This window comes from Sceloporus occidentalis, unplaced genomic scaffold (assembly GCF_023333645.1).
Source record: "Sceloporus occidentalis isolate IW3139 unplaced genomic scaffold, rSceOcc1.0.p SCAF_6, whole genome shotgun sequence".
Taxonomy (NCBI): Eukaryota; Metazoa; Chordata; class Lepidosauria; order Squamata; family Phrynosomatidae; genus Sceloporus; species Sceloporus occidentalis.
The window spans coordinates 100,719,145-100,745,032 of record NW_028316986.1 but is presented as its reverse complement, the minus strand read 5'-3'; the positions used below and the strand labels follow the sequence as shown (position 1 = coordinate 100,745,032).

The following is a 25,888-nucleotide window of genomic DNA, read 5'->3' as shown; positions in this document are numbered from 1 at the left end:
TTAACCAAATCTCCGCTGCGTGTGTGTAAATACATTGAGGTTGCGCCTATGGTATTGTAATCTTGAAGGTCTATAAGTTTTAATTTCTCCAGCTGTTGATGTCCCAAGGAAGAGCACCAGTGGCCTAGATGGGAACTGCCAGGGAGGAGGAACACGAGTGCAAAGAAGCAAGACCAAGGATGCTGTCTGGTGTGAAATGGGAGCAGGAGGAGGCCAATGGGGTCAATGGGGGGATGGCACCAAGCCTAGTGACGCCACTCTTTGCAGCTTTGCTTGGGTTATTGCAGGGGTCAGGGTCGCACGTCCTCCAATATTTTTCCGGAATGTCCTCCATGTGTCCGGACGCTGCTCCCTTGGATGCTCAGGGGACGCTTGCTTGCCCAGCCTTGCCTCGGGGAGCGTGGCAGGGTCCTCCTGAGCGCGAGAAGCTTTCCCCGGGAAAAAGAGAGAGATGGGGGTCTCGCGGCTCCTGATTGGCCCTCTGAGGCCCCGCCCCCTCCTCCCCCGGCCCTCCGTGGCGCGTGCCACTTAAAGGGCTCCCCGGCGGGCGCGCGCCCCGGGAGAGGAATGCTATTGCTGGCCCTGGAGAAAGCAAGCAAGCAAGCAAGCAAGCAAGCAAGCGCCGGAGGCAGGAAGGAAAGAAGGGGCCCCGGAGCTCTGCAAGGAAAGAGCAGCCTGTGCCCCCTGCCTGCCCCTCTTGCCCCTCTCGCCCATGAAGAAGCAGCCGCCCTCCCAGAGTTGATGCTCCTCCGCTCCCTCCAGCCATGAGCTGCCTGGATGTTATGTACCAAGTCTATGGTCCTCCCCAGCCTTACTTCGCAGCAGCCTACACTCCCTACCACCAGGTAAAGAGAAAAAGAGAGGGGCTGAGAGAATGTGACTTGATGGAGCGAAAGCGGGCTGAGAGAGTGTGACTTGCTGGAAAGAGGGAGGAGGCTTAGAGAATGTGACTTGGAGAGAGGGAGGAGGCTGAGAGAGTATGATTTGCGGAAGACACAGAGGCTGTGAGACAGTGAGTTGCCAGAGAAGAGGGGCTGAGAGAATGTGACTTGATGGAGCGAAAGCGGGTTGAGAGAGTGTGACTTGCAGAAGAGAGAAAGGCTGAGGGGAGGGGGAGGGAAGAACTGGGATATTGAGTTTTGTATGGATTCTTTTAATTGTAAGCAGCCTCGATTGTCTTTGACAGAGAGGCGGGATAAAAATAAAGCTTATTATTGTTATTATTATGAGAGATTGTGGCTTGCTGGAGAGCGGGAGGAGGCATAGAGAGTGTGACTTGCAGAAGAGAGAGAGGCTGAGAGAGTGTGACTACGGGTCTCCCAGTGGGTTGCCATGGTCGATATTTATTTATTTATTTGTTCGTTCATTCATTTCCTTTTTATGCCGCCTTTCTCCCAGGAGGGACCCAAGGCGGCTCATAGATAATTTAAAAAAAAAATTTAAAAAATCTCCGTAAAATTCAATCAAATGGTTTTACTTACGAATTCTGGGAAGGCTAGTTTGTTGCGGCTCCAGAGTAACTGCAGAAATAACCCGGTCTGGCAGCGCTTTAACTCTTTATGTGGCTCTTTGCTATGGAATTCTGGGAGTTAGAGTTTGTTGTGGGGCCCAGATGGGCTCCACAACAAACTCCAACTCCCAGAATTCCATAGCAAAGAGTCAGACCAAGAGTTAAAGCGCTGCCAAACCGGGTTATTTCTGCAGTGCGGATTCAGCCTATGGTGGTGGCTCTTCACTCCCGAGCAAAATATCTTCTGGGTTCCAGCCTTTGCCTGTTTAAATCCCATTGGCATCCATGGGATTTGTACCTCCGCGGAATGATCGCCCGATTGTCTTCGAACCGAATTGCAAAACCGCAGTTGTTAAAACTTATCCTCTCCCCAAAAGAAAAAAGAAACGAATTGAGACACTACCTTTAATCTTTTAAAGGATACTTCGCAAACATCTTTGAAAGATAAGGGTGATATTTGGATAACTAATGGTATGTTGACAGATATTCGCCAAAAAGAGGTGAATATCCATGGAATTGAAATGGAAATGGAAATGAAGTAACTAGTTCTTCTTGAACTTGGAGTTTCGTTCCTCAAATCGGACTGAAATGTATCTCCGATTTAAAGAAATCTGGGTTTTCGCCGCAAGTTTTTGAACAGGAGTTTTGTCCAGAAGTTTTGGAAATTCAAGTCTGGAAGGAAAACAAGAATAACAAAAACAAATAAACCCCCAATGGTCCGGAAAGATAAGATGACTGGACTCGGTCTGATATATTTTTCAACCAATAATAATAATAATAATAATGATTTAGTGGGATTTATTGAGGCAGACATGTGAAAACGCTCACCAACTGCCCCAAAAGACAAGCCAATATTTTTTTCTCTAACAGAAGATGCGAGAGAATTTAGGGTGGGTTTTTTCCCCATTGCTTTCCTCTTCTTGAAGTAACTTTTGGTCCAAAACACACTGCAGAAACAATCCAGTCTGAGACCTCTTTAGCTGCCTTGGCTCAGTGCTATTAGGGAATCCTGGAAACTGTAGTTTATTGTGGCCCCAGAGCTCTCTCTGACAGAGAAGGCTCAACGTCTCACAAAACTACACTTCCCAGAATTTCCTAGCATTGAGCCAGGGCAGTTAAAGTAGTTTCAAACTGGATTATTTCTGCAGTGTGTTTTGGACCTTTGCTTTTAGCCGAGGCGATCTCTGCGGGATTGTGCGCCTGATCCTTTAAGAAGCAGAAGCCTTTCGCTCCTGGAAATAATATATATTTGCCTTGATTATTTTATAGAGGAAACCTTCAATAAGTCACTTAAAACATGCCATCCGGAGGGAGTCGCGATCTCCAGCGCAATCCGATTCCTCTCTGCTCGGAAATAATTATCTTCATTTGTAGTATTTATACCCCGCTCTCCAACCAAAAGGCTGTCAGGGCGGTTTACATGTTTTGTTGAATTAGGCCTTTCCCTGCCCTCAGGTTTACAATCTTAAAAAGCCCAACAGTGCGAAGGAAGTTGTTTCAAATGCAAAGCTACAACTCCCCAGTTCCCTATCAAGCCTGCTCTGGGAATTTCAATAAATGTGTTGCCTCATATAAAATAGAATAATGTTTGTAAACAGTTTGGGACGGAATCCGGATTGGAGTTTGCATTTTTGTTTTATTTTATTCCTCTCCTCTTGCGCGAAACTGAAATGCCGCATTAAGGAAGATGAAATTAAGCAAGGATATGATAGGAGCCTCTTACTCACTCTTTCCCACTGGTTTAGATTAGGATGATCTCACCCGCGAATTCCCTGCAACCCGTAGTATTTATTTACTCCGGCTCCGATGTGAGGTTAGAGCCTGCCCTGATGCAAGGATGAAGTGTGTCCTGTCTGCGTCCGCACTGCAGAAATAATCCACTTTGACTGCCATGGCTCAATGCGATGAAGTTGTGGGATCTGTAGTTTTTGTTGTGGCACCAGAGCGCTCTGACAGAGAAGGCTAAATATCTCACAAAACTGCAGATCCCAGAATTCCATAGCACTGATCCAGGGCAGTTGAAGTGGCGTCGAACTGGGTTGTTTTTGCAGGGCACCCATGGTCTTATTAACAACTGTCTCTTCGCTGAAACGAAGAAATATAAAAAGTAACTCTGATTGCTCGCTTCCTCCGTATTTGTGCCATTGCGCAAACTGGTATCAAAAGTCCAGTCCGCACTGCAGAAATAATCCACTTTGAGGCTGCTTTAACAATGCTCGCCTCAATGCTACGAAATCCTGGGGATTGTAGTTTATTGTGGCGCCAGAGCTCTATGACAGAGAAGGCTAAATGTCTCGCAAAATGAATGTCTCATAAAATGTCTCTGCAGTTCCCAGGATTCCCTAGCATTGATCCAGGGCAGTTAGAGTGGTCTCAAACTGGATTATTTCTGCAGTGTGCTTTGGACCAAAGGTACTTAACTCTTGTCCCTTTCCATCTATGGAGGGAGCCATGTATTGATTTCATAATGAGAGTGTTGTGTGGGTTTTGTGGGGCTGTGTGGCCATGTTCTAGAAGAGCCACATAGCCCGAAAAAGACACAAAAAACTTTGGATGCCGGCCATGGAAGCCTTCGACTTCACACTGGACTTCATAAGAGTTGTCTTTCCCCTTCTGACCTGAGGCTGAAGCCACAGGCGGCAATAAAAGCAGCCCGACGCCACTCCTGTAACTGTGGGATCCTTGGATTTGTAGTTTGGTGAGAAAACAGAGCTCTCTGACAGACCAAACTGGGAACGCCTTACCAAACTACAGATCCCACGATTCGAGGGAATAGAGTCATGGCAGTTAAAGCGGGGTCAGACTGCTTGGTGTGTTCAGTCTGAAGACCAGGTGAGTCTTTTTGGGTGGCATCCCTGGCTGCATCTACACTGGAGGGAGAACCCGGTTTGGCACCGCTTTAACTCTTTTCTGGCTCAAGGCTATGGAATTCTGGGAGCTGGAGTTTGTTGTGGGTCCCAGAGAGGACCAGATTTCGAGATTTACGAGGCGGCAAAATGTCAATTATTTAGTCAGTTTGCCAAGACTGAGATTCATTGGAAGAAAAGAAGTTGGTGGCATGAGCTTTAATGTAAAACATGCCCCTGAGGATCCAGCAAAGCTTCTTCTTTTTTTCCAGTTGGACTCGAAAAGGGCGCTGCAAGGTCCCTTGGCCTTCATGACTGGTCTTCCAGACGAAGGCGGCTCCATTCAGCCACTTCTTCTCGCCAACACGGCCTTTTCGCTTCTCTCTTTCCACCAAATTCCCAGCAACGAAATCGGAGTTCAAGGCTAACCGGAACGAATGGAAGAACATCCCCAATCCACAAAACCTTTATTGGCCAACCCCAAATACATGTTGCAAACTGAGAAATAATCCGGTTCAACCGCCCAGGCTCACTGCTAGGGGTTTTGTGAGGCATTTAGCCTTCTCTGTCAGAGAGCTCTGGTGCCACAACAAACTACAAATCCCAGGATTCCATAGCCTTGAGCCAGGGCAGGTCATTTTCCAATGTGGATGCAGCCCTACTAGTTTTCTTTATCTGGACGTTTGGATCCTCTGACTGGGACCTGAAGTGTATTATTAGTATGCAGAGGCATCTTGCAGCACCTTTGAGACTGACTGACAGAAAGAAAGAAGTTGGCAGCATGAGCTTTTCTAGACCTGAGCCTGTTTTGGAGTGGAGAATCCAGAGACAGACCTATATAATCCACACAAAACCATAAAGCCTTGTAAACCCGATAATATATAAGCTATAGGAAACCTTGCAGGTATGGAGTTGTGGTGGCAAGTCCATGCATCTCCATCTCCATCCATACAAGGTTTTGGATGGGAACTGACATTTTCACACACAAATGGCTTCTACAGTATAGATCTGTCTCTGTGTTCTCCACTCCAAACATGCATTTGAATCTAGGAAAGCTCAGGCTGCCAACTTCTTTCTTTCAGTGAGGCTCAAAGGTGCTGCAAGATCCCTTGGCATTACTGATTTTCCTGACTAACACGGCTGTGTCTTTGAATTCTACTAGGTGTAGTTGTTGTTGTTGTTGTTAAAGCTAACTTGATCCACTTTGAACGCCTGAGGAAGCCACAGAGCGGGGTGCGCAAGTGAGGCCAAGACACACTGCAGGAATAATAATCCAGTCTGAGACCGCTTTAACTGCCATGGCCCAATGCTAGGGAATCCTGGGAATTATAGTTTTGTGAGACATTTAGCCTTCTCTCTCAGAGAGCTCTGGTGCCACAACAAACTACAGTTCCCAAGATTCCCTAGCATTGAGCAACGGCAGTCTCAAAGCGGGTTATTTCTGCAGTGTGTTTCGGGCCTTGAGGACTGCCCTTGTGCTCCTCCAACGGAGGAGGAAGAGTATGTAGAGAGATCTTGTGGCACTTTTGAGACTCATTGGAAGAAAGAAGTTGGCAGCATGAGCTTTTGTAGGCTTCAATCTACTTTCTTAGATGCATTTCAGGGAAGTTTCTGTTATTCCTGGGATGCCAAAAAGCTACTTCATTAGATTGTATAATGCCTATGTTTAAGGATTGTGTTCGAATGGCTTGAAACTTAAAACGTCCAGTTGATGCTGCACCCTTGTTTTCATGAAAATAACAACAACAACAACAACAACAACAACTAGCTCTGTTTAATTGTGCAGTCAGGGAATACAACTTCCATCAAATGCCAGGAGGCTACAGTTGGCAAAATCTTTAAAATGCCAAAAGACTATTTGTATATTTGTGTGTGTGTGTGTGTGTGTTTGTGTTGCAGCAGACTAAAAAACCTACCACACCACTTGGCAGGATCAGTTCTGTTGTTCTCAAAATCCCAGTCCAGTCCAGTCGTGCTTCATGATCCTTCATGATCTATTGTGACATCGAAACTCTGACTTAGATCAACAATAAATCAGTACATAAAGGGATCTTGCAGCATCTTTGAGACTAAAAGATCGTAGGCTAAAGTCTACTTCATCAGATGCATGGAGTGAATGACTTCATGGTCCCTTTGCGTACTGATCCAGACCCAGACTAACACTGCTGTGTCTTTGAATAAATCAGTTCAGTTTGTTCCTCGTTGCCCTGCATCTTAATGCTTGCGAAACAAGAGACTACAGTGGGCCCTTGGTATCCACTGAGGTTTGGCCCCAGGACTTCCTGGGATGCCAAAATTTGCAGATGTTCAATTGCTACTAAATACAAATGCCATAGTAAAATGGTGTCCCTTATATAAAATGGCAAAGTCCACAGTTGGCTTTTCTGAATTTATATATATTTTAAATATTTTGAAGCTGTGGATGATTGTACCCATGGATAAGAAATCCGTGGACATGGAAGGCTGAGTGTATGTACAAGAGAGCATGTGTGTGTATGAAAGATAAACTGTAATGTCTCCAGGCATCGTATGTAACCTCAAAGGTGCCTGGAATCTGTGGTAGAGACTGCTTCCTCTCTTCTCACGACATGAGTCCTAACATTGCTGAGCAATTCTTCAACCTAAAACTTTTGTTTTGTTAGTCAGGACTTAGGCAAACTGTGTATATACTGATGTTCAAAAATGTATGTTTCAAGGTAACACATAGTAAATGCTCTAAGGTACATAACCTGACTCCTGCTTGTTTGCCTTGTTTTGCAGAAGTTAGTCTCAGAGGGATATGACAGAAATTCTGCTCATTTCTCAGCAGATTTTGCCAAAGGAGAGACCAGTCTTCATCTTTCCCAAAAGGATCTCTGGGTCTTTTATTGAACCAGTCTTCATTTCTCCCCAGAGGGTCTAACACCCTGGGAAACTACCCCCTAGTCCAACTGGGTTTACACAGAGATGATGGCAGTAACTATCCACACATCTTCTTGTTGTTGTGTGCCTTCAAGTTGTTTCCGACTTATGACGCCCCTAAGGTGAACCTATCATGAGGTTTTCTTGGCAAGATTTGTTCAGAGGTAGTTTCCCATTACCTTTCCCTTAGGCTGAGAGTGTGTGACTTGCCCAAGATCACCCAGTGGGTTTCATGGCTGAGCAGAAAATTGAACCCTGGTCTCCAGATTCACAATCCAATGCTCAAACCACTAGGTCACACTTGCAATGGTTTACTAGAGTAAACCAAATGAATTGATTGAATTGGAAGTCAACATTTGTGTAAATCTCAACGATTCAAATGAGTCTACTTCATTTGGGCGTACTACTTGATTTAGGCCAGAGTGTTTTATTAAAACATGAAGCTGAAGGACATAACATTGATTCTCCTCCCTTACCTGGAAAGGCAATGCTGTGCAAATGTTGCTCTGCCAATTGACACAGTCCTTGACAATCTGAGGGGGCCTGATGCGTGCACTGGGCCCTAATTGGCTTTTGCTCTCCTCCACAGAAACTCGCCTTCTACTCGAAAATGCAGGAAGCCGCTGAGAGTGCCACCAGTGCCAGCACAAGTGGGAGCGGCAGCACCAGCAGTGCCAGCAGCTCTTTCTCCAGCCACACTGCCCCTGCCAGCATCAAAGAGGAAGAATGCAGCCCAGAGAAAGAGCGCCCCCCGGAGGCTGAGTACATCAGCTCCAGATGTGTCCTGTTCACCTATTTCCAAGGGGACATCAGTGCCGTGGTGGACGAGCACTTCAGCCGAGCCCTCAGCCAACCCAGCAGCTACGCATCCAGCAGCACCAGTGCGAAGGCCACTACAGCTGCTAGGAGCACCAGCTCTTGGAGGGGTGAGCCCATAGGCCTCTCAGTCATGTCTGATCCTTGTGGTGGTGTCTCTCTGAGTGCAGCACTGGGAAACCACCACCTGTCTTTGCCTTCAGAGTAAGAACTTGTTGATGTGGAAGACAGGGTTACTTCTGTTTCACACCTGGGGCTAAAGATGCTGCATGCCTGTTAGTGTCTAGTGTGGAGGTCACAAGAGCAATCCACTTGGAGCAATGCCTTCTAGCAGAGTTGTGTCTATTTTGTTGGTAATCCACTTTAAGCTTCACCTGTGAAAGCTGAGGGGGAGAGATGCAGGACTTGGGAAAGGACAGGCTTAGGGAGCTAGGTATGTTTATTCTGGAGAGGAAAAGATTAAGAAGTGATATGATAGCCCTGTTTAAATACTTGAAAGGATGTCACATTGAGGATGGAACAAGCTTGTTTTCTGCTGTTCCAGAGAGTAGGACCTGGAACAATGGATGCAAGCTACAGGAACAGAGATTCCACCTCAACATTAGGAGGAACTTCCTGACAGTAAGGGCTGTTCGACAGTGGAACACACTTCCTTGGAGTGTAGTGGAGTCTCCTTCTTTAGAGGTCTTTAAACAGAGGCCAGATGGCCATCTGTCATGCATGCTTTGATTGTGAGTTCCTGAATGGCAGAGGGTTGGACTGGATAGCCCTTGTGCTCTCTTCCAACTCTATGATTCTATGATTCTAAGTTACTTTTTGAACTCTTCCAAACTGTGAGAAATGTTTTAGAGCATGTCCCCATTACAACTTTGGGCTAGTCTACCCAATTAAAATACCCCTCATTCCAGTCAAAGAGAATGCCATTCAGCTACATCTATTTTTCAGACTTTTTGTAGAGGGGTGTGTGAAAAAGTCCACAGAAAAAAGCTTTGTGGTTTTTTGGTTTTTTTACTGGAGTATCTGTGGAAGTCCGCAGAAATGCATATTATCACACATGTGGCCAACCATCTGCTTTGCAGATGGCTGCACATTTTCAGCAGAGAAAGGGTGAATAGAAGTGAATAGATGTGAATTTGCACAGGAAAGTGAAGACAATTAATGGTCAATGTGAATCTGCAAGAATCTGCAGCAGTGCACATAGTACACTTACACATAGACTACCCCTTTGATGGCATGGCACTCCTTTTCTGGGAGTTTGAAGTAAAGACTTAAGGTGCCAGAAGTCTCTTTTGCTGTATATACAAAAGTGGCAATGTTGACATCCAAGTGGGCTATAATCCCTTAAAGAAGAACAATTTATTCTAAGAGGCATGGGAAGAATGTTGCTGAACTGCAGTTCCCATCATCCTTCACAATCTAGAGGCCATGTGATTCATACTCCTGTTCAGGGTCATAGGTTAAAATGTTTCCCTACAGGCTTTTTTTGTATTACGTTTCTAAATGTCAGTTTTATGTCCATTTATACTCTTGCGTAGAGACTACTGAGTTTGTCATATGTACCTGTGCATACCTTTGAAAGTTTTAAAAGCAACAATCCTAAAGGTGAATTTCAAAGACCAGGCACCACAAGAGAATGCAGAGATGCCATTATAACAATGGCTCATGCTCTTCTGTCCTAGGTTTCCCCCAGCCTGCTGCTGCCCCTGAAATTTGGAAAATCTTCCTTATCATCATCACTGCCTTCTCCATGCAGAAGGGGAGATTTGTATAATATGAGATTGACTAATTATAGCATCAGGAATAAAAGCATAGTTGACACTATGCTGTGTCAGTGCAGAATATAAAACAAATGCTGTGCACTAAAGGTAGTTTCTGAGCACTTTACAGAATTCATAGTAGTGATAATCTTCTTTCATGTCAGACTCATAATTGGGTATCTTGTAACTGAGTGCAACGCATAACAATCATTAAATGCATCATGGTGTCTGCCACAGCTATTAGTTTAGAAGTAGATTCCCAGGGTGTTAGCTCTGTTTCAGGAAAAGATAAAGACTGGTTCAATTAAGATTCAAGCTGCACCTTCACTGCAGAAACAATCCAATTTGATGCCACTTTAACTGCCATGGCTCAATGCTATGGAATTCTGGGAATTTGTCATCTGTTATGGCCCCAGAGCTCTTTGACAGAGAAGGCTAAATGCCTCACAAAACTACAATTCATGGAATTCGATAGCATTAAGCCATGACAGTTAGTGGTGTCAAATTGGATTATTTCAGCAGTGAAGATGCAGCTTGAGTCTTAGTTGGTTGGCTGATTGATATAATGTCTGCAGTGCAGATACAGCCTCAGTCTTATTTTGCAGAGTTCACAAACTGAAAGTGCTGGATCTTTCTGAGAGTAGTTTTAGTAAAGTACGGCAAACAGGCAGTATGCAGGTTTCATAGCTAAAAAAATTACTAATTACTAAAATTACTAATACCTTCAAGGCGTGCTTGATGCTATCCCATGGTGGTTTTCCCATGGAATTGACAAAAGGGACCCAGAATGGCTAATGGCTTTAACTCCAGAGTAATAAAACAATGGTTGGATTTGTGACAATACCTGGATAGTCAGACAGGTAGAATGAACAGGGACACAACCTGAGGTGAGGTGGACCGTAATGAATTGTTTTGCAATGGGGTTTATTTAATATCTATTGCAAAAGAGAAACATACAAAGAGCTGGGGGGTGGGATTGACCAGATCTCCTTCAGCATTTGTTTTATTACTGTCTAGGTCTCCCACATATCCTTAGGTTGGTGTGACCCCTTACCTAGTTTCCACAGGTCATCATGACCTCTCCAAAAACATGGCCAATGCTAGATATTAATTATGAAACTTCATATCCACCTAGAGGGGTTTGGATATGCTAACAGTAGACTGAACACAGGCCAAAGGAAAATATCAGGATTCTGAAGGAGGTGGGCCACTGTTCCCTCCACTCTAGAGCCCTATGGATTCATTGATATTTAAAAAAAAAAAACAAGCATTCGTTTAAGTTCTGAATCAAGGTTAGCTCATGTTGACTCAGGCTGGTCAGCTGAACAAACTCATGTTGTCCATGTGCCTCCACGTCATGCATCAACTTATGGTGACCCCATGAATTTCATCAAGTTTTCATAGGCAAGGAATCCTCAAAGGTGGTTTTGCCAGTTTCTACCCCTAAGATACAGCCTACAGCGTCCAGTATTTGCCAGCAGTCTCTCATTCAAGTACAGTACTAACCAAGGCTGAGCCTGCTTAGCTTCCAAGATTAGGCAGGGTCTGGTACCTTTATGTTACCTGACAAAATCCTCAACTCTTTAAAGCAATTTAATGTTGTTTCTTGTATATAAAAATAGAAAAGTAGTTAGTCTTTAGTATGTGTTGGGAGTCTGTGGGCTAAGGCATTTTAAAGAAAAATAGTTGTTGTTTTAAAGGCACAAGCTCTCATTAGCCAGTGCCAGCTTCCCTCAGGATACACACATACACAATTTATATATGAAAAGAGCCAGCGTGGTGTACTGGTTTGAGCATTGTGCTACAACTCTGGAAAACAGGGTTCAAATATCCATGCAGCCATTGAAACCCATTAGGTGACCTTGGGCAAATCACATGCTCTCAGCCTCAGAGGAAGACAAAGGCAAAGGCTTCTCTGAACAAAACTTGCCAAGAAAACCCCATGAGAGGTGCACCTTACAATCGCCATAGGTCAGAAACTACCTGAAGGCACATAGCACACAGTTAGAGATGAAGTAGACTCTGGGCCGTGAATGTTTGTCATGATAAGAGCAGACTTAAAATCCCACAGACTTTATTGTGGTTTTTCAATGTGACTGAATGGTCACAAACTTATTACTGGCCCTGTAAAATATGATGAAGATTTTATTTATATTTAATTTTTATCTCTGCCTTGCCACTCAGCCTGCAGAGCCCTCCAAAGCAATGTTTTTGAATATTATTTAAAAACAGATCAAAACAATTTATTTTTTAAAAAAAGCATGCATAATTCCAACAGTCAAAAAAGCCATCCCACATTTTAAGGACCGACAGTCATGTGAAGCAGTGCTATCCTTGCTGCCTGCTGGAAACTCATGGAGGACAGGGCAGTCCGACTTCCCCTGGGAAGGAGTTGTATACAGCTCAGGTGCTGCAACAGAAAAAGTCCTCTCACATACACATACTAACCTAGCCTCTGAGAGCAGCTGTGGGATATATAAGAGGGCCACCGCCAAGGATCTCATAATTCAAGCAGGCTCATCAAAAAGGAGGCAACCTTTCAGGCTCCTCTTGAACAAGCTCAGTTTTCTTGAAAGTTGCCCTGTCTGTTGGCCCAACTAAAGACCTGAGTTGTTTAAGAAGGGTTAAGGAATTAACAGAGTAATCATAACTCACCAAGACCTGCTCTAGTCTTGGCCTAACTGTGAGGCAGCATATGGGCCACATCCTTGGGCTGGGAAAGGTTTGAGTCTGGCAGAACAATGCTCTTCTCTCACTCCACCCTTCATCTGTCCCTGCTTTGGCTCATCTGCCAGCAGTGCAGTTGTGCTGGCTGATCCCTGAGAACAGGCCGCAGTAAGGCTTTGCACTAACAGAAGAGCAATTTACCAGGCACAAGAGACTGATGCTTTTTTCTAAACCCCTCTAATTCTGTCTCAAAGATGTGCTAGCTGCAGGGGCTTAAGAACTGATAGAAGCCTCTTCTGCTGGCTGAATAGCTTTTATGCTGGTATAAACCCCCCCCCCTCTCTTTTTGCCAACTGATCTTAGAGATCAGTGGCCCAGGCGCTATGTCACTCTGCCATTACAAAGTTAGGCCACAGCACAGTAGTCCTAAGTAATTTCCAATGTCCTTAGCCTGGGAAAACAGCTTCAGCTAGCCTCCTGTCAGCCCAGCTGTTCCTCTCAGCCATATTGGTGATGTAGGATTGTGCTCTAAGACAGTAATACTCAGGCTATCTGAAGGCAAACAGGGGAAAAAGACCCAAAGAATAATAATAATTCTAAAATGTCACAACAGAGAGAAAAGTGACACAACAGAGTTGCAGTCCTGTTCTGCAACTGCTGTTGTTAACAGAATCTGTCCTGCAAGCTTTAAAAGAAGTAGCCATGTCGTGCTCTTACAGCATTAAAAAAGGGTGGGATGTGGCAGTACCTTTATGACTAACTCATTTTTATTAATGCATGAAAATAAAGTACCACTTGGTACTGCATTTGAAGAAGTCAGTTGATATCCACGAAAGTTCATGAGGTGTTGTCACACTTCTTTTTTTCTGCTCCCCCTTCTCTCCTCATTTTTACACCATGAAAGCCATTCACTATGTCTAGCAATAACAGGATTGAAGGCAGTAGTAAAAGAGGGAGCTACAGGTGGATTGATTCAATTAAGGAAGCCACAGCCCTGAGTTTGCCAGATCTGATCATGGCAGTGGGTGACTGGGGATGTTGGAGGTCTCTTATTCCTAGGGTCACCTTGTTGCGTTTGACTTGCCTAACAACAATAGCTAGAATTGAATGACATATCTGTGTTACTCTGGATCAGTATGCAGAGGGATCTTGTAGCACCTGTGAGACTAACAGAGGTAGAAAGAAGTTGGTAGCGTAAGTTTTCATAGACTTAAGTCTACATCCTCAGATGCATGGAGTGAAATGTGAAGGAACAGACCTGTATAAGCAGGCTGCCAGAATAGCAATAGAAATGTAAAATTTGTGGGTATGGCAAAGAGGTGACAAGTTAAACAGTTTTAACAATCCCTCCCTGGAGGGAATCTAGAAGAACTTGAGCCTGATAGTTCCCCCAAAGATTTTACCAATTCACTTCTCGTAGATGCATGTAAAAGCGGGTAAGACTGTTTCTCTCATAGAAGGTGGTTACCATCTCTTTCTTATGTGCCTTCAAGTCGGTCAGGCGATCCTAAGGTGAACCTATTATAGGGTTTTCTTGGTAAATTTCTTCAGAGGGGGGTTGCCTTTGCCATCCTCTGAAGCTGAGAGAGTGTGACTTGCCCAAGGTCACCGAGCTGGGATTCAAACCCAGAGTTGTAGTCCAACACTGACACCACTACACCATGCTGTCTCTAGAGTTACCATACCCTAGAGCTGATACGCACCCTCCTTTTCCAAATAATGTTCTCCTTTTCTGAGCTAAATTGTCTGTCTGGGCCAGTTGTTAGCATTATGAAATATATCTGAATGATCAGTGAACATGGTTGTGAATTTAAATAGAACGGAGTTTAGGAATATTTCTAGGAGCAGCTACATACTGAGGGCATTTAAAGTGAGAGTCATCATAGTGATCCGGGGTCTCAAGTAATCAGCTGGTAAACATGTTTTCTTTTTTACTTTGCAAAATATGATAACCCCTTTGTGCAATTCCATTATTTTCTGGGTTGTTGTTTTGTTTGTTTCTCTTTGAAGGGTTGCTTACAGAGAGCTGGATCCAATTGTTGGTTCCAGTGAGAATAGCCCCCTTGAACCCAATGAATAAACCAACAGTTAAGCAGATTGCAGTGGCTCAGTGGGTCTACTTGAAATAAGCACTGGATTTAGACCCCCCCCCCCAAAAAAAAACCCCTATTTTCCGGCATGAACTGGCGGGAAAGGCTGGTCAACCTTGTTGTTCTTCTAAATTGGGAATTTCCTGCTCCTGGGATGGGCTCCAAATGCCTTCTTGCAGGAGTCAGTCTCTTGGCCCAAGTACAGCAAAGGCAGGCAGTGGAAAAGGACCTCCTGGCAGAGGACCTGGCTCTGCCCATTGAGCTGCACAGCCCAAAGGAGGGCAGGAAGGGCCTCAGCCAGGGAGCCCAAAACATTGGGAGGGAAAAAGAAAGAAATCCCTGCGCCTGGCTGGGAAAGGGCTGAGGCTGGGAGGCAAGAAGAGGGAACGCCAGCTTGAACGAGCAACGCTTTGCGCCATGCGCAGAGGCTTCCCTCTATCCGCCTCCATCTCCAGCAGCTGCTCCGGCCACAAGAGCAGCAGCCCAGGAGAGCTCTTTCTCTCCTCCTTCGCAGCTGCATCCGCACTGGGGGAACAATCCGGTTTGAGTTGCTGCATTTACAACTCCCAGAATCCCAGAGCATGAAGCCATGGCAGTTGAAGCGGTCTCAAACCGGATTATTTCTGCAGTGTGGATGCATTGGCGTGAAACCTGTTACAGGCTGATTTCCTGAAGGAAGGAGGAATATCTTCAGACTCCTGGGGAAGGAAAGCTGCTAAGAAATGATGGGAACGGGTAAGAAATGATGATGATGATGATGATGAGCCTTCCTCAGAAAGGGTGGCAAACGCTGCTTCAAACAGGCACTGGAGGGTCAATTTCAGACTTATATTTTGGGGGCCCTTCCCATCATCATCGATCATCATCATTATCATAATCTCCCTCCCTTTCCCCCAAAACTGGGACTTTTAATATTTTACATTTAAAAAAAAAAAAAAAAGAACAGTATACTTTTAAAAAACATACAAAATAGTACATTAAAACAGAAGAAAGTCCACTTTCGCTGGCAGGGCTGGATCCTGGGGTTTGTAGTTTGCTGCTGCGAAATGAGACATGCCCCCCCCCCACATGAGAATGCTCAATGCTCCTCTGGGATCCTGGTAGATCCCAGGATCCCATGGGATCGACCCAGAGCGGTAAAGGCGGGATCCTAGCATTGTGTGGCATGAAAAAGAGCCGAGCTGCAAGGGGAGCGGGCGGGAAGGATTCTGTTAGTCGGAAGACCCATTGGCAGAGCCTGGGAGTTGTAGTTCAACCAAAGGGGTTTTTTTTCTGCTCAAGGGCTCACTTTTGCAAGGGAAGGAGATGCCAAAATAGAGGGGATGCAGGCAGTCTTCTTGTAATTGGAGACGGAAGGAAGGCAATTGGTTAGACATTGTTAAGATGGCGTAATTTTTTAAGGCTGTAAAGCTTTAAAGCTGACCTTCACAACAAGTCACACTCTCTCAGCCTCAGAGGATGGCCATGGCAAACCCCCTCTGAAGAAATTTTGCTAAGAAAACCCCATGATAGGATCATCGCCTTAGGGTTACATTAGTTGGGAGCGACTGGAAGGCACACGACAACAACAACAACAACAACAACAACAGGGTGGCCTGGAAAGTCCTCTTCCCTAGCACTTCACCAGTGTTTCAGCCCAAGCATCAAGTCTGTCGATTTGAAATATTTGTCGACTGTTATTATATATTATTATTATATAATAGTAGGCGACCTGAAGGCGCAATAAATCCCATTTTTTCACACCGAACCCAATTTTCCTTCCGTCCCCAAATGACTCGGATTGCGCAGTGAAAAAAGACAGTGAAAACTGCACACCCCGAACTCTTATATTTGCTATGTTCCCCTTCCTTTGATACCTTTGCCTTCACAAGGTCTTCCTAAATGTGGATTATTCCCGCAGTGTGTTTTGGATTTAAGGCTGCCTCCGTACTGGAGGAACAATTCAGTTCGACCCCACTTTAACTGCCATGGCTCCATGCTATGGAATTCTGGGAATTGGTTGCTGGTTGTGAGCTCCGCTGGTTGTGTGGATTTGGGCGAAAGTGCAAAAGTCCAAAGGCTGAGACGAGATCCTTATGACCTCCTTGTTTTAAAGGCATTTTCTCAAGAGCTCGATAGCTCTTTGTTATTACTGTTATTCTTGATGCGGGACATTGTTCAGGTGGCGTCACTTTTGAAAGCTGTACAGCTGGCCTTGGGCAAGTCACACTCTCTCAGCCTCAGAGGAGGGCGCTCACAGTCAGCTACAAATCCCAGAAATCCATAGCATGGAGCCATGGCAGTTAAAGTGGGGTCGAACCGGATTATTCCTCCAGTGCGGAGGTAGATTTCCTGTTTCCGTCGTCATGCGACTTCCAAATCCCAAGCCGGCTTTTAGTGCAGAGCAGCCTCTCTTGGATTCAGTACACACAAATGGAGCTCCTACACACCCGAACAGGCTCACAGTTGTCCCTCTGCCTTTCCTTCGCCGGACTCTCGCTTTCCTTTCTAGGGACACGAGTTCAAGATCGTGTGCTTCAAAGGCAACCGTTTGCCAAACTCGGCAATCCAGATCGGACTGGGCTTCTCTTGGTTCTTGAAAGCGAGACTTCTCTCCTCTCTCCCTTCACTTTCGAGGTCTGTTTGTGAGAACACAAGGCGGTGCTCACAACAGCTGCATCTGGCTGACCAGACGCTTTGGGGAGAAAAATGTTGTTGCTGTTGTTGTGTGCCTTCAATCCGTTCCCGACTTCTGTCGGCCTGAAGGAGGCGACCCGATCCTGGGGTTTCCTGGGCAAGGTTTCTTCAGACGCGGCTTGCCAGGGCCCTTCTCTGAGGCTGAGAGAGTGTGACTTGCCCAAGGCCAGCTTTGCAGCTTTCAAAAGCGACGCCACCTGAACAATGGCCAACCAACCTCCCTCCGGGCCGATTTCCCCCCCTATAACAATAAATAAATCACCGAGACAGATGGACTCTCTTCTTGGAAGGAGCAAAGGAGCATCAAGAAGAATAGCAATAACGAAGAGCTTTCTTGAGAAAACGCCTTTAAAAGAAGCAGGTGATAGTGATAGGATCTCAGCCTTTTTACTTTGCACTTTCGCACAAATCCACACAAGTCGTGCCTGCGTCCTTGAAGGTGGCGAACTGCAGCGAAAAGAAACACTCTTTCGGAAGGTTTGTGTCTGGATCAGAGAGTTATTAGTGGCAATATTTAGGGAAGAATCCAGTCCAGGAAAAGGAGAGGTGGGAGCGGCTGTAATCCTGTTCTTTCTAAGCGGAACAAGTCACATTGGATGCAATGAGACTTACTTCTAAGTAAATGCACACAGTCTTGGGGTACAATTCAGTCCGGCTTTAGTAAGGTCGCCGGAATAAGCATTATTGTATTATTGATTTCACTTCTATCTGCCTTTCTCCCCGGAGGGACCCAAGACGGCTCACAGCTTCTTGTCACTTTGGAGGTATGCTGTTTAAATGATGCATGCGTAATAATAATAATAATAATAATAATAATAATTTATTTATATCCCTTAGGACTGGAGCGTGGCTTTGGCGTGGCTTCTGGACTCTTAGGACGCATGCATCATTTAAACAGCATACCTCCAAAGTGAGACGAAGCAGCCTTATTTTGTGCTGTCTGTATGGGCCCTAAGATGATTATAAAAAATTCAAACGATTAAAAACATCTGTGTATGAAATCACATAAAGTAGCCACAGTAAAAGATAATATAAAAATCACATATAATATAGTGAAGTGAAAGCATCAGTCATCAAACCGAGTTGCTCAGAAAGAAAGTCCAGGGCATCAAGGGAATTAGGCTTGCAGCCTCACAGTCGAAACCGAGGAGCACAGGGAAGAGCATTGCTGCACACTCAAGTCGCCTGTCAACTTCTGAGAGAACCCCATGAATTTCACAGCGTTTTCTTAGCCAAGGAATACTCACAGGAGGTTTTTTCCCAGTCCTTTCTTCTGAACTATAGAAGGCAGCACCTGGTACTCCTTGGCTGTCTCCCCTCCAAGTACTAACCACGGCTAACTTTGCTTAGCTTCCAGAAACTGACAGGATCTAGTTCCAGGACAGACAGCGTGCTTTGAGCCTTGGACATAATAATAATAATAATAATAATAATAATAGATTTTATTTATATCCTGCCTTTCCAGAAGGATCCAGATGGGTTACAATAGAATGCATAAATAAATACATAAACCATACGTAAGTCAAATTACATATCCCCCTTATCCCTTACTTTAAAACTAAAACACCAACACTATACAAATTAAAAGACATTTAAAATAGGCAAGGTTGGGGAGAGAGATTTGGGTAAACTAATGACTCTGGAGACCAGGGTTCGAATCCCCGATCGGCCATGAAAGGAAGAAAAAAAACCCACTGGGCAAGTCACACTCTCTCAGCCTCAGAGGATGGCCATGGCAAACCACCACCCCCTTGGAGAAACTTGCCAAGAAAAATGCCATGCCAGGGTCGCCACAACAACTTACCACCTTAAAAAGGATTGTGAATAAACTGAATATATATTAAGCAAGCTGAAACAAAAAACAGCCAAAGGTATACATCAGACAACGATATATAGATACATAGTTTAAACGGGAGTAGCTCGAAGTCACTTCAGAGGCAGGGAGGGGCAGGCTAGATCTCCAGAATGAATAGCTGGACTGGCATTTTTGTTTACCATTAACTCAGCTCTGGCCCCAACACAAACTACAGTTCCCAGAAATCTGTCCCATGAAGCCAAGGCAATTAATGTGGGGACTCAAACCGGATTATTTCCGCAGTGTGCATGCAGCCCTGGCCAGTGACAAGCAAGCTCTCTCTTGAGACACAGATGTAGACCTTGTTATTTATTCATTTTATTTATTTATTTCCAAGATTTATATCCTGCCTTTCTCCCACAGTGGGATTCAAGGCGGTTTGCGATATATTTTAAAAAATACAAGGTTAAAACGTTGAATACAAAAGTCAATGTTAACATTGCTAACAATGAAAACACAGATAGAAACAGCCTCATTCAACCTTCTTCCCTCTAGTCCAGTGCTTCCCAAACTTTGGGGCTCCAGCTGTTTTGGACTTCAACTCCCAGAAGCCCCAGACAGCTTGGCCAACAGGTAGGAATTCTGGAAGGTGAAGTGAAAAACATCTGGAAGAACAAAGTTTGGGGATCACTGAGGGAGTTGTACAATATGACAGCTGGGGGTAAGCCCCTTCTGCTGTGGGAGTTATATATAGTGGGCAGGATTCAAGTCCAAAAGGTGAGAAAACTCAGTCCTGTTTAATACTAACAGTGGCCCCAGTGACTAGGCACTGAGAGACAGGCTTGGTGGGACATAAAATATGTATCCTACTATGTTATCTGGTAACATTTACAGACAATATCATATTTGGTAATATATCAGATTTGATTCCATCACTAAGAGTGTAACTACAGTTTGAGAAAGAGTATGTATGATATTGGAAAGAAATCTGTACAGTATAACATGACCCATGGAAGTTGTAGAAGGAAACCATCACTGTAGCAAAATGTGAATGCCTACGTTGAAAAAGAGCATGAAATTTTCGTGTTTTTTTTTATTTTATTAAAGTCATATTAATAAAAATATAATAGAAAGAAAGAAAGACAGACCTGGTGGGAAGGCGGTCGAAGTGACCGAAGTGGTGAGTCTCTCTGCTCAGAGTGTACTTCTGCACAGACTACCAGGGTTGTTGAACAGCTCCTCTTTTTTTGCAATATCCCTATTCTTTTCCACTTTATTTCTGCCTCTGGTATGACATTTTTTGTGAAAGATGTAATGCCCAGGAACATACTTTGTTAACTGATTTATATCTGTACTGAACTCTGAAAATTATGGATCACTTTCTGTGAATCAAGGCTCAAAACATTACTATTCTTTTTGCATTCTTCCTTTCAAAGAAGATTTAGTAGAGCCTGAACTGAGTTTCTTAAGGCTTTCTTCTTTCATGTTGTATCTTTGGAGTACAGTGCAAAATGACACTGATGCTGCTTTTTAATTGATCAAAACACCAGGTTATTTTTACACATAACACATACACACACAACACCACCACCCCAAAAAAATCCCATTCACTCATGTTTGTGCCAATGTTGTTAATGTGGGGTAGAATACAAAAGTAAAATTCAGTGATAGAATTTTATATTGTGTGTTATAGGTTGACTTTATACTTAAGGGTGAAAAGAGACATGGTACTTTAAGTGTAGACATGATGTGAAAGTTTTTGAACTGTACTCCAAACAAAGATACAATATGAAAAAAGAAAGGCATAAGGCATACCATGAAATGTAGACTCAAGCCAATATAGGTTTTAAATGTAAGTGCATTAGGCATGAGAAAAGAAGCACATCACATTTAATGCTATGTGAAAGTGCTCCAGCTTTTGTATTGACTTTTTTTGTGCCTGCCTGCACCTTTGAGTTGCTTGTTGACTTATGGTGACCCCATGAATTTCATAGGGTTTTCTTAGGCAATGAATCTTCAGAAGTGGCTTTCCAAGTCCTTCCTCTGAAATACAGTCCACATTGCTGGTAGTCGGTGCCTCCCTTCCAACTGGGGCTGACGCTGCTTAGCTTCAAGCTCAGTCAGGAGCTGGTGCCTTTTTTAGGCACTGTACATACTCTAGGGGTGCAGAAAATGTGAAGCAAAATATTTCAACATTGCTTGTAACAGTGCTGTCAGGATCCTCTCTAAGAAGTACGCTTCTGTTCTGAATGTGAATTGGTCAGGGGTTTATCAGAGAAGGAGTCTAAGGTGGAATCATTACATGTGGGTACTCTTGTAGATAAGGCAGGGGGACAATTTGTATTGGAAGCCAAGTTGAAGGTGGATATTATATACAGAGAGAGTAATGATGATGACGAATGAATTAAAATTCCATCATTTTGTTTCTCTGAATTTTTCTTCTCTCTACCCTCCTTTTTCAGATGGATCGTTCCCCATGAGCCAACGCAGCTTCCCACCTTCCTTCTGGAACAGCACATACCAGCCCTCTTCGGTGCCAGCTTCCTTGGGCAGCCCACTGGCAGCCACCACCCACAGTGAACTGCCCTTTGCCACAGCGGACCCTTATTCCCCAGGCTCACTGCACAGCCACCTCCACCAGGGTGGCCCAGAGCCCTGGCACCCTGCTCACCACCATCACCATCACCACCACCACCACCCTTACATTGGCACACAGAGCTCACCCTATCCCCGCCCCACCACTGTACATGAGGTATACGGCCCACACTTCGACCCACGCTATGGCTCGCTCCTGGTGCCCGCTGCTTCTGTGCGCCCCCATCGTCTCACACCTGGGTCTGTGCCTACACCTGTCAGCCCTCAGTGTGAGCTAGGCAAAAGTGAGCCTGCCACGTCAGCATGGACAACGCCAGCACCTTTCACCAGTCCAGCAGGGGAAATGGCACAGAGCTTAGGTCTCAATGTGGACACAGGTAAGGCCCACAGGATACATCTGTGTGTGTCTGTGAGACCTTCCCTCACATCTTGAGCAACCTCTGTCGTTGTTTTAAAATCAGGATAGGAAAGTAGGTAAGGGATCACCTTCCACAAGGCCTCCTTGTAATGAAAGGAGAATCTCTGCAGCAAGGAATTGAAATTTTGTGTTACTGAACACATGGTGTCACACTTTATATTACATTATGCCATGATGGCATACATTTGCTGACTCCTGCTATCCATAATTGGCTATCCATGAAGTAGGCAGAGAAGTGCACAGTATGATGGCAGTATCACACATTTGTATCACACATAGTGCCAGGTTAAGAAGAGAAACAGATGTGGAGCAATGACAGAACTCTATTATTTTCCTGGTCCACCTTCAGTAATCCAAGAATATCAAGTCACATTTGAAGAAGTTATGCTTTAAAAATGGAAACAACCTTTTCCCTCCGGAAACTTTCTGATTGATATACTGCTTCAGATTTTTGATAGCAAACTATTTCCCTGCATTAGAATGATACCAGTTCTGTAGGTATGCAAACTTGGGTGTTTCCATCACACACTTACTTTCCCTCTTTTTTAGGGGAAAAATATCTATTTTGTATTATTCAAAAGAAACAGATAAGAAGTAAAATTAATTGTTCTTGTTCAGGCCTGGTTTAAATAAAATGGACTCTGTATCTTCTGAATATATGACAGTTATTACTCAAGCATCAGTAACTTCAATGGGGCAGGGAATTATGTGGGTACTTGGTGTTCCTCTCAATATTTCCCACTTCTGTATTTGTTCCGTTGGCCTTCAGTCATATTAGGGTCCTATACAATACTGGTTAAGCTGTTCCTCCCCATACAGTTGTTTTCATCATTCCTTTGGTTCCCCCAGGCTAGTTTTTGGGGTATCACTTTTGTTATCCAGTTTGACTGAATAATACTGTAAACTGCCTTCATCTCTGCTGAAATAAGCCAACACTTTTGGTAGGGTAGTTGGATGGGGAATAGTTCCCACCATGACAACTCATTTTTAATGCCATACCTAAAGGCCAATCTGAGCTCTGGCACTTCTGTCTCTGCCTTAGACATGAAAAGCCCTTTCAGACAATCATAGCACTGTCATTCCATTTTAACTGCCATGGTTCCATCCTATGAAATCCTGGGATTTGTAGTTTAAGGAGGAGCATTTAGAATTCTCAACCAGGAACCTCTAGTATGTCGCCAAATTACAAACCCAGGATGTTATAGGATGCTGTCACGGCAATTAAAGTGACTCTCCAGACTACAAACTGTAGCATTGAAGGGCACAAAAGACTTCTTATGTTTCACATAGGTTAGTTGTCTGCTAAGACAAGAAAATGGTGGTGTTTTACTTTTTCTGTCCTTATTTTAAATTTTTTCCTCTTCCTTTCTGTTTTGGTTTATTTCTATCTTTTCTCTCTCTTTCTGTCTCTGTTCTCAGGTCTGCAGCCTCAGGATAAAGGGAAGGATCTCTATTGGTTTTAGACCTACCCTCCCATCTCCTCTTCCCCCTCTAGTGAGATCTCTACCTAAGTAGGACTGGTGGTGACAGAGCTGAAATCGAGTGGATTTGTAACAGCTTCTGATCTTGGTTTGCAGCTCGCTGTTATTCCTTATGTGGTGGATCCCTCCTGAGCTGAGCTGCCCGAGTCTAAAGCTTCCTCTGCCACATGCAAACTCCATCTCCTCTGGCATTTCAAGGACAAGGACATGGGCAATGCAATGGGATATAACAGCTGCTTCAAGTTGCCATTTCACCCAAGAAAACAATAAGATTTTGGGGGGATGTAAAGGGGTTAAGCACCCTCTCTTCTCATGAAGGCTTAAAACCAAGCACAATGGCATCACATCCTGAACTGTGGGCAGGCCATTCTAACGAGCCAAGAAGACTGTGAAAACCACTGAGTTTTGGAAGGAAAACTGTTGATAGGAATGGTAAAAAAACCCTTCCTTTTCAATTGTCATTTTTTAAAAAAAGAGCAACTACTGGTTGCAAACAGCATGGGAAAATATTCAGACATTGTAAATGGGGTTTTTGTCCTTTATGGTGTAGAAATTCTAAAACACATTTGGGACTTCAGCAAAAAGAAAAGAAAAGGGCAAATCTTTCAGACTGTAGTGTGGTGATGAGTGGCAAGTGACTAGCACAGGCCACCTGCCTCCAGGATTACACAAATGCAGCTGTTCAAGAGACAACTGTTACAGCTCTAGGAACTTGACAACCAAGGTGGCACTTCTCTGAGTTTGGCACAACAATTGTGTTGGATAATGCATACATACATATGTGTATATATAAGATTTTTATACAAGGAACGTTTTATGATGAAAGAAGAGACCCTTCCAGGAAAAGGGAATGAGAGAAGAAAATCCTGACAAGCCATCAGGAGGAACAACTGGAGAAAACAGGGGGGAAATAACTGGATAGACAAAGGCCTTCTTTTAAATTGAATACTCTCTTGTGTATCTTTCTAGGGGGCAGGCAATGTGGTCTCTCTCTCTCTCTCTCTCTCTCTCTCTCTTCCCTTTTCCTCAGAAGGGACATGTCAGAAGTGTTTCTTTGTAGAAAAGTTGCATTAAAGATGTCTCCTTTCACCCTCTGACTATAAGAGTTTTGTGAAGAATTCAAGCAAAACTGGCTGGAGAGTTCTTTTCAGCCCAGTCTCTAGCGTTCTGAGAAGGGGAAGAAGGAGAAAACTTTCTGAACTCCATGCATAATTACAGACATCTTGAGAATCTTTCTCCTGGATATTTTGTTTTACATTCTGTACTCAGCAGCCCAGATCACTATAACCTTTCCTCCCAGATGAGGAAGTTTTCCAGTCCCATAATCATTTTGGTTGTCCCTATCTATACCTTTTCCAGCAGTATGATATTCTCTTCCCAATGTGACAAGGCTTTCTGATACTGGAAGGTTTATTTTCAGACCCTGCCATAGAAATTTTTTTTCACACCTGTTCCAGAATAGCTCCAAGTTCCCTTTCCTTGTCATCTGCCACTGACTATCCTCCCACCAATTTATAGAGGGACGATAGATAGATAGATAGATGATAGATAGATAGATAGATAGATAGATAGATAGATAGATAGATAGATAGATTTGCCCCAGAAGGCTAGATTCAGCCCCAGGGCCTGAGGATTCACACCCCAGGGAGTAAGCCTATCCAAATGCAATATGGATAAATATGCAGTATTTGTATATATACAATACTCAAGGCTTTCCCACCAACTTCTTCTCATATTAGCCAAGAGTGGAGATGTAAAGGGGCTAACTATATTTCTTACTGACTTTTCCCTCCTTTGGTGGTCTGATATTTCTGGGCTCCAAGAGAATGTGGCTCCTGTGATGTCTTCTGAACTTGGCCAGATTAATCTTTCATCTACTGCCTTTTGCTTTCTTACAAGGAGAATAGAACAAGAGCTGCCCACACAGTCTATTAGACTTCCTCAGGAACATAGGGCAAACCTCAGGAACCTAGGGCAAATTGCCAAGAGGAGACAGGGGGCATGTACTCGTTTGTTTTGTATCTTCTGCATCCAGTTGTAAACACTGGCTATTGAGAGGACCTGTGCTTTACAGCAGCAAATCATCACTTTGTACTGTAAGGAACTTCTATTTAGAAGATGGGTACTGTAAACCAGAGTAGAACCGCTGCTATACGGTCAATAGACGTTTCTCCTGAGGCTACTGAAGTTCAAATCTTATCTTAGGTTTTCCCTCTGCCTATAATGCTGCTCAGTTTATAGAAGGTGGAACGGAGACTATCAGAATCAGGCAGCCCTGGAAGCTATTGTTTCAACTGGATTCTTGGTGGAAGATTCAACATATCTCAGGATTGTAG

The 25,888-nt window shown here is 44.1% G+C and overlaps 1 protein-coding gene across 3 annotated transcripts; it reads left to right on the top strand.

The window, feature by feature from the left end:
• The first annotated feature begins 600 nt into the window (after positions 1 to 600).
• On the top strand, positions 601 to 24,552 carry LOC149311172 (transcription cofactor vestigial-like protein 2). 3 transcript variants are annotated; one of them, XM_089528483.1, is made up of 4 exons: positions 601 to 845; positions 7,847 to 8,183; positions 21,521 to 22,030; positions 23,491 to 24,552. In XM_089528483.1, exons 1-4 carry the CDS (start codon positions 765 to 767, stop codon positions 23,532 to 23,534), a joined length of 972 nt encoding a protein of 323 aa, XP_089384609.1. In that variant the 5' UTR covers positions 601 to 764; the 3' UTR covers positions 23,535 to 24,552. The 3 variants fall into 3 exon arrangements, with proteins under 3 accessions (XP_089384609.1, XP_089384611.1, XP_089384610.1); XM_089528485.1 differs by lacking the exon at positions 601 to 845 and adding an exon at positions 3,602 to 3,617; XM_089528484.1 differs by lacking the exon at positions 601 to 845 and adding an exon at positions 4,829 to 4,989.
• The last annotated feature ends 1,336 nt before the right edge of the window (positions 24,553 to 25,888 follow it).

Coding starts and splice junctions, on each gene's coding strand:
- LOC149311172 (XM_089528483.1), top strand. CDS start 765: ATGAGCTGCCTGGATGTTATGTACCAAGTCTATGGTCCTCCCCAGCCT. Junction 846..7,846: donor CCTACACTCCCTACCACCAG/GTAAAGAGAAAA, acceptor TCTCCTCCACAG/AAACTCGCCTTCTACTCGAA. Junction 22,031..23,490: donor AGGTCTCAATGTGGACACAG/GTAAGGCCCACA, acceptor CTCTGTTCTCAG/GTCTGCAGCCTCAGGATAAA.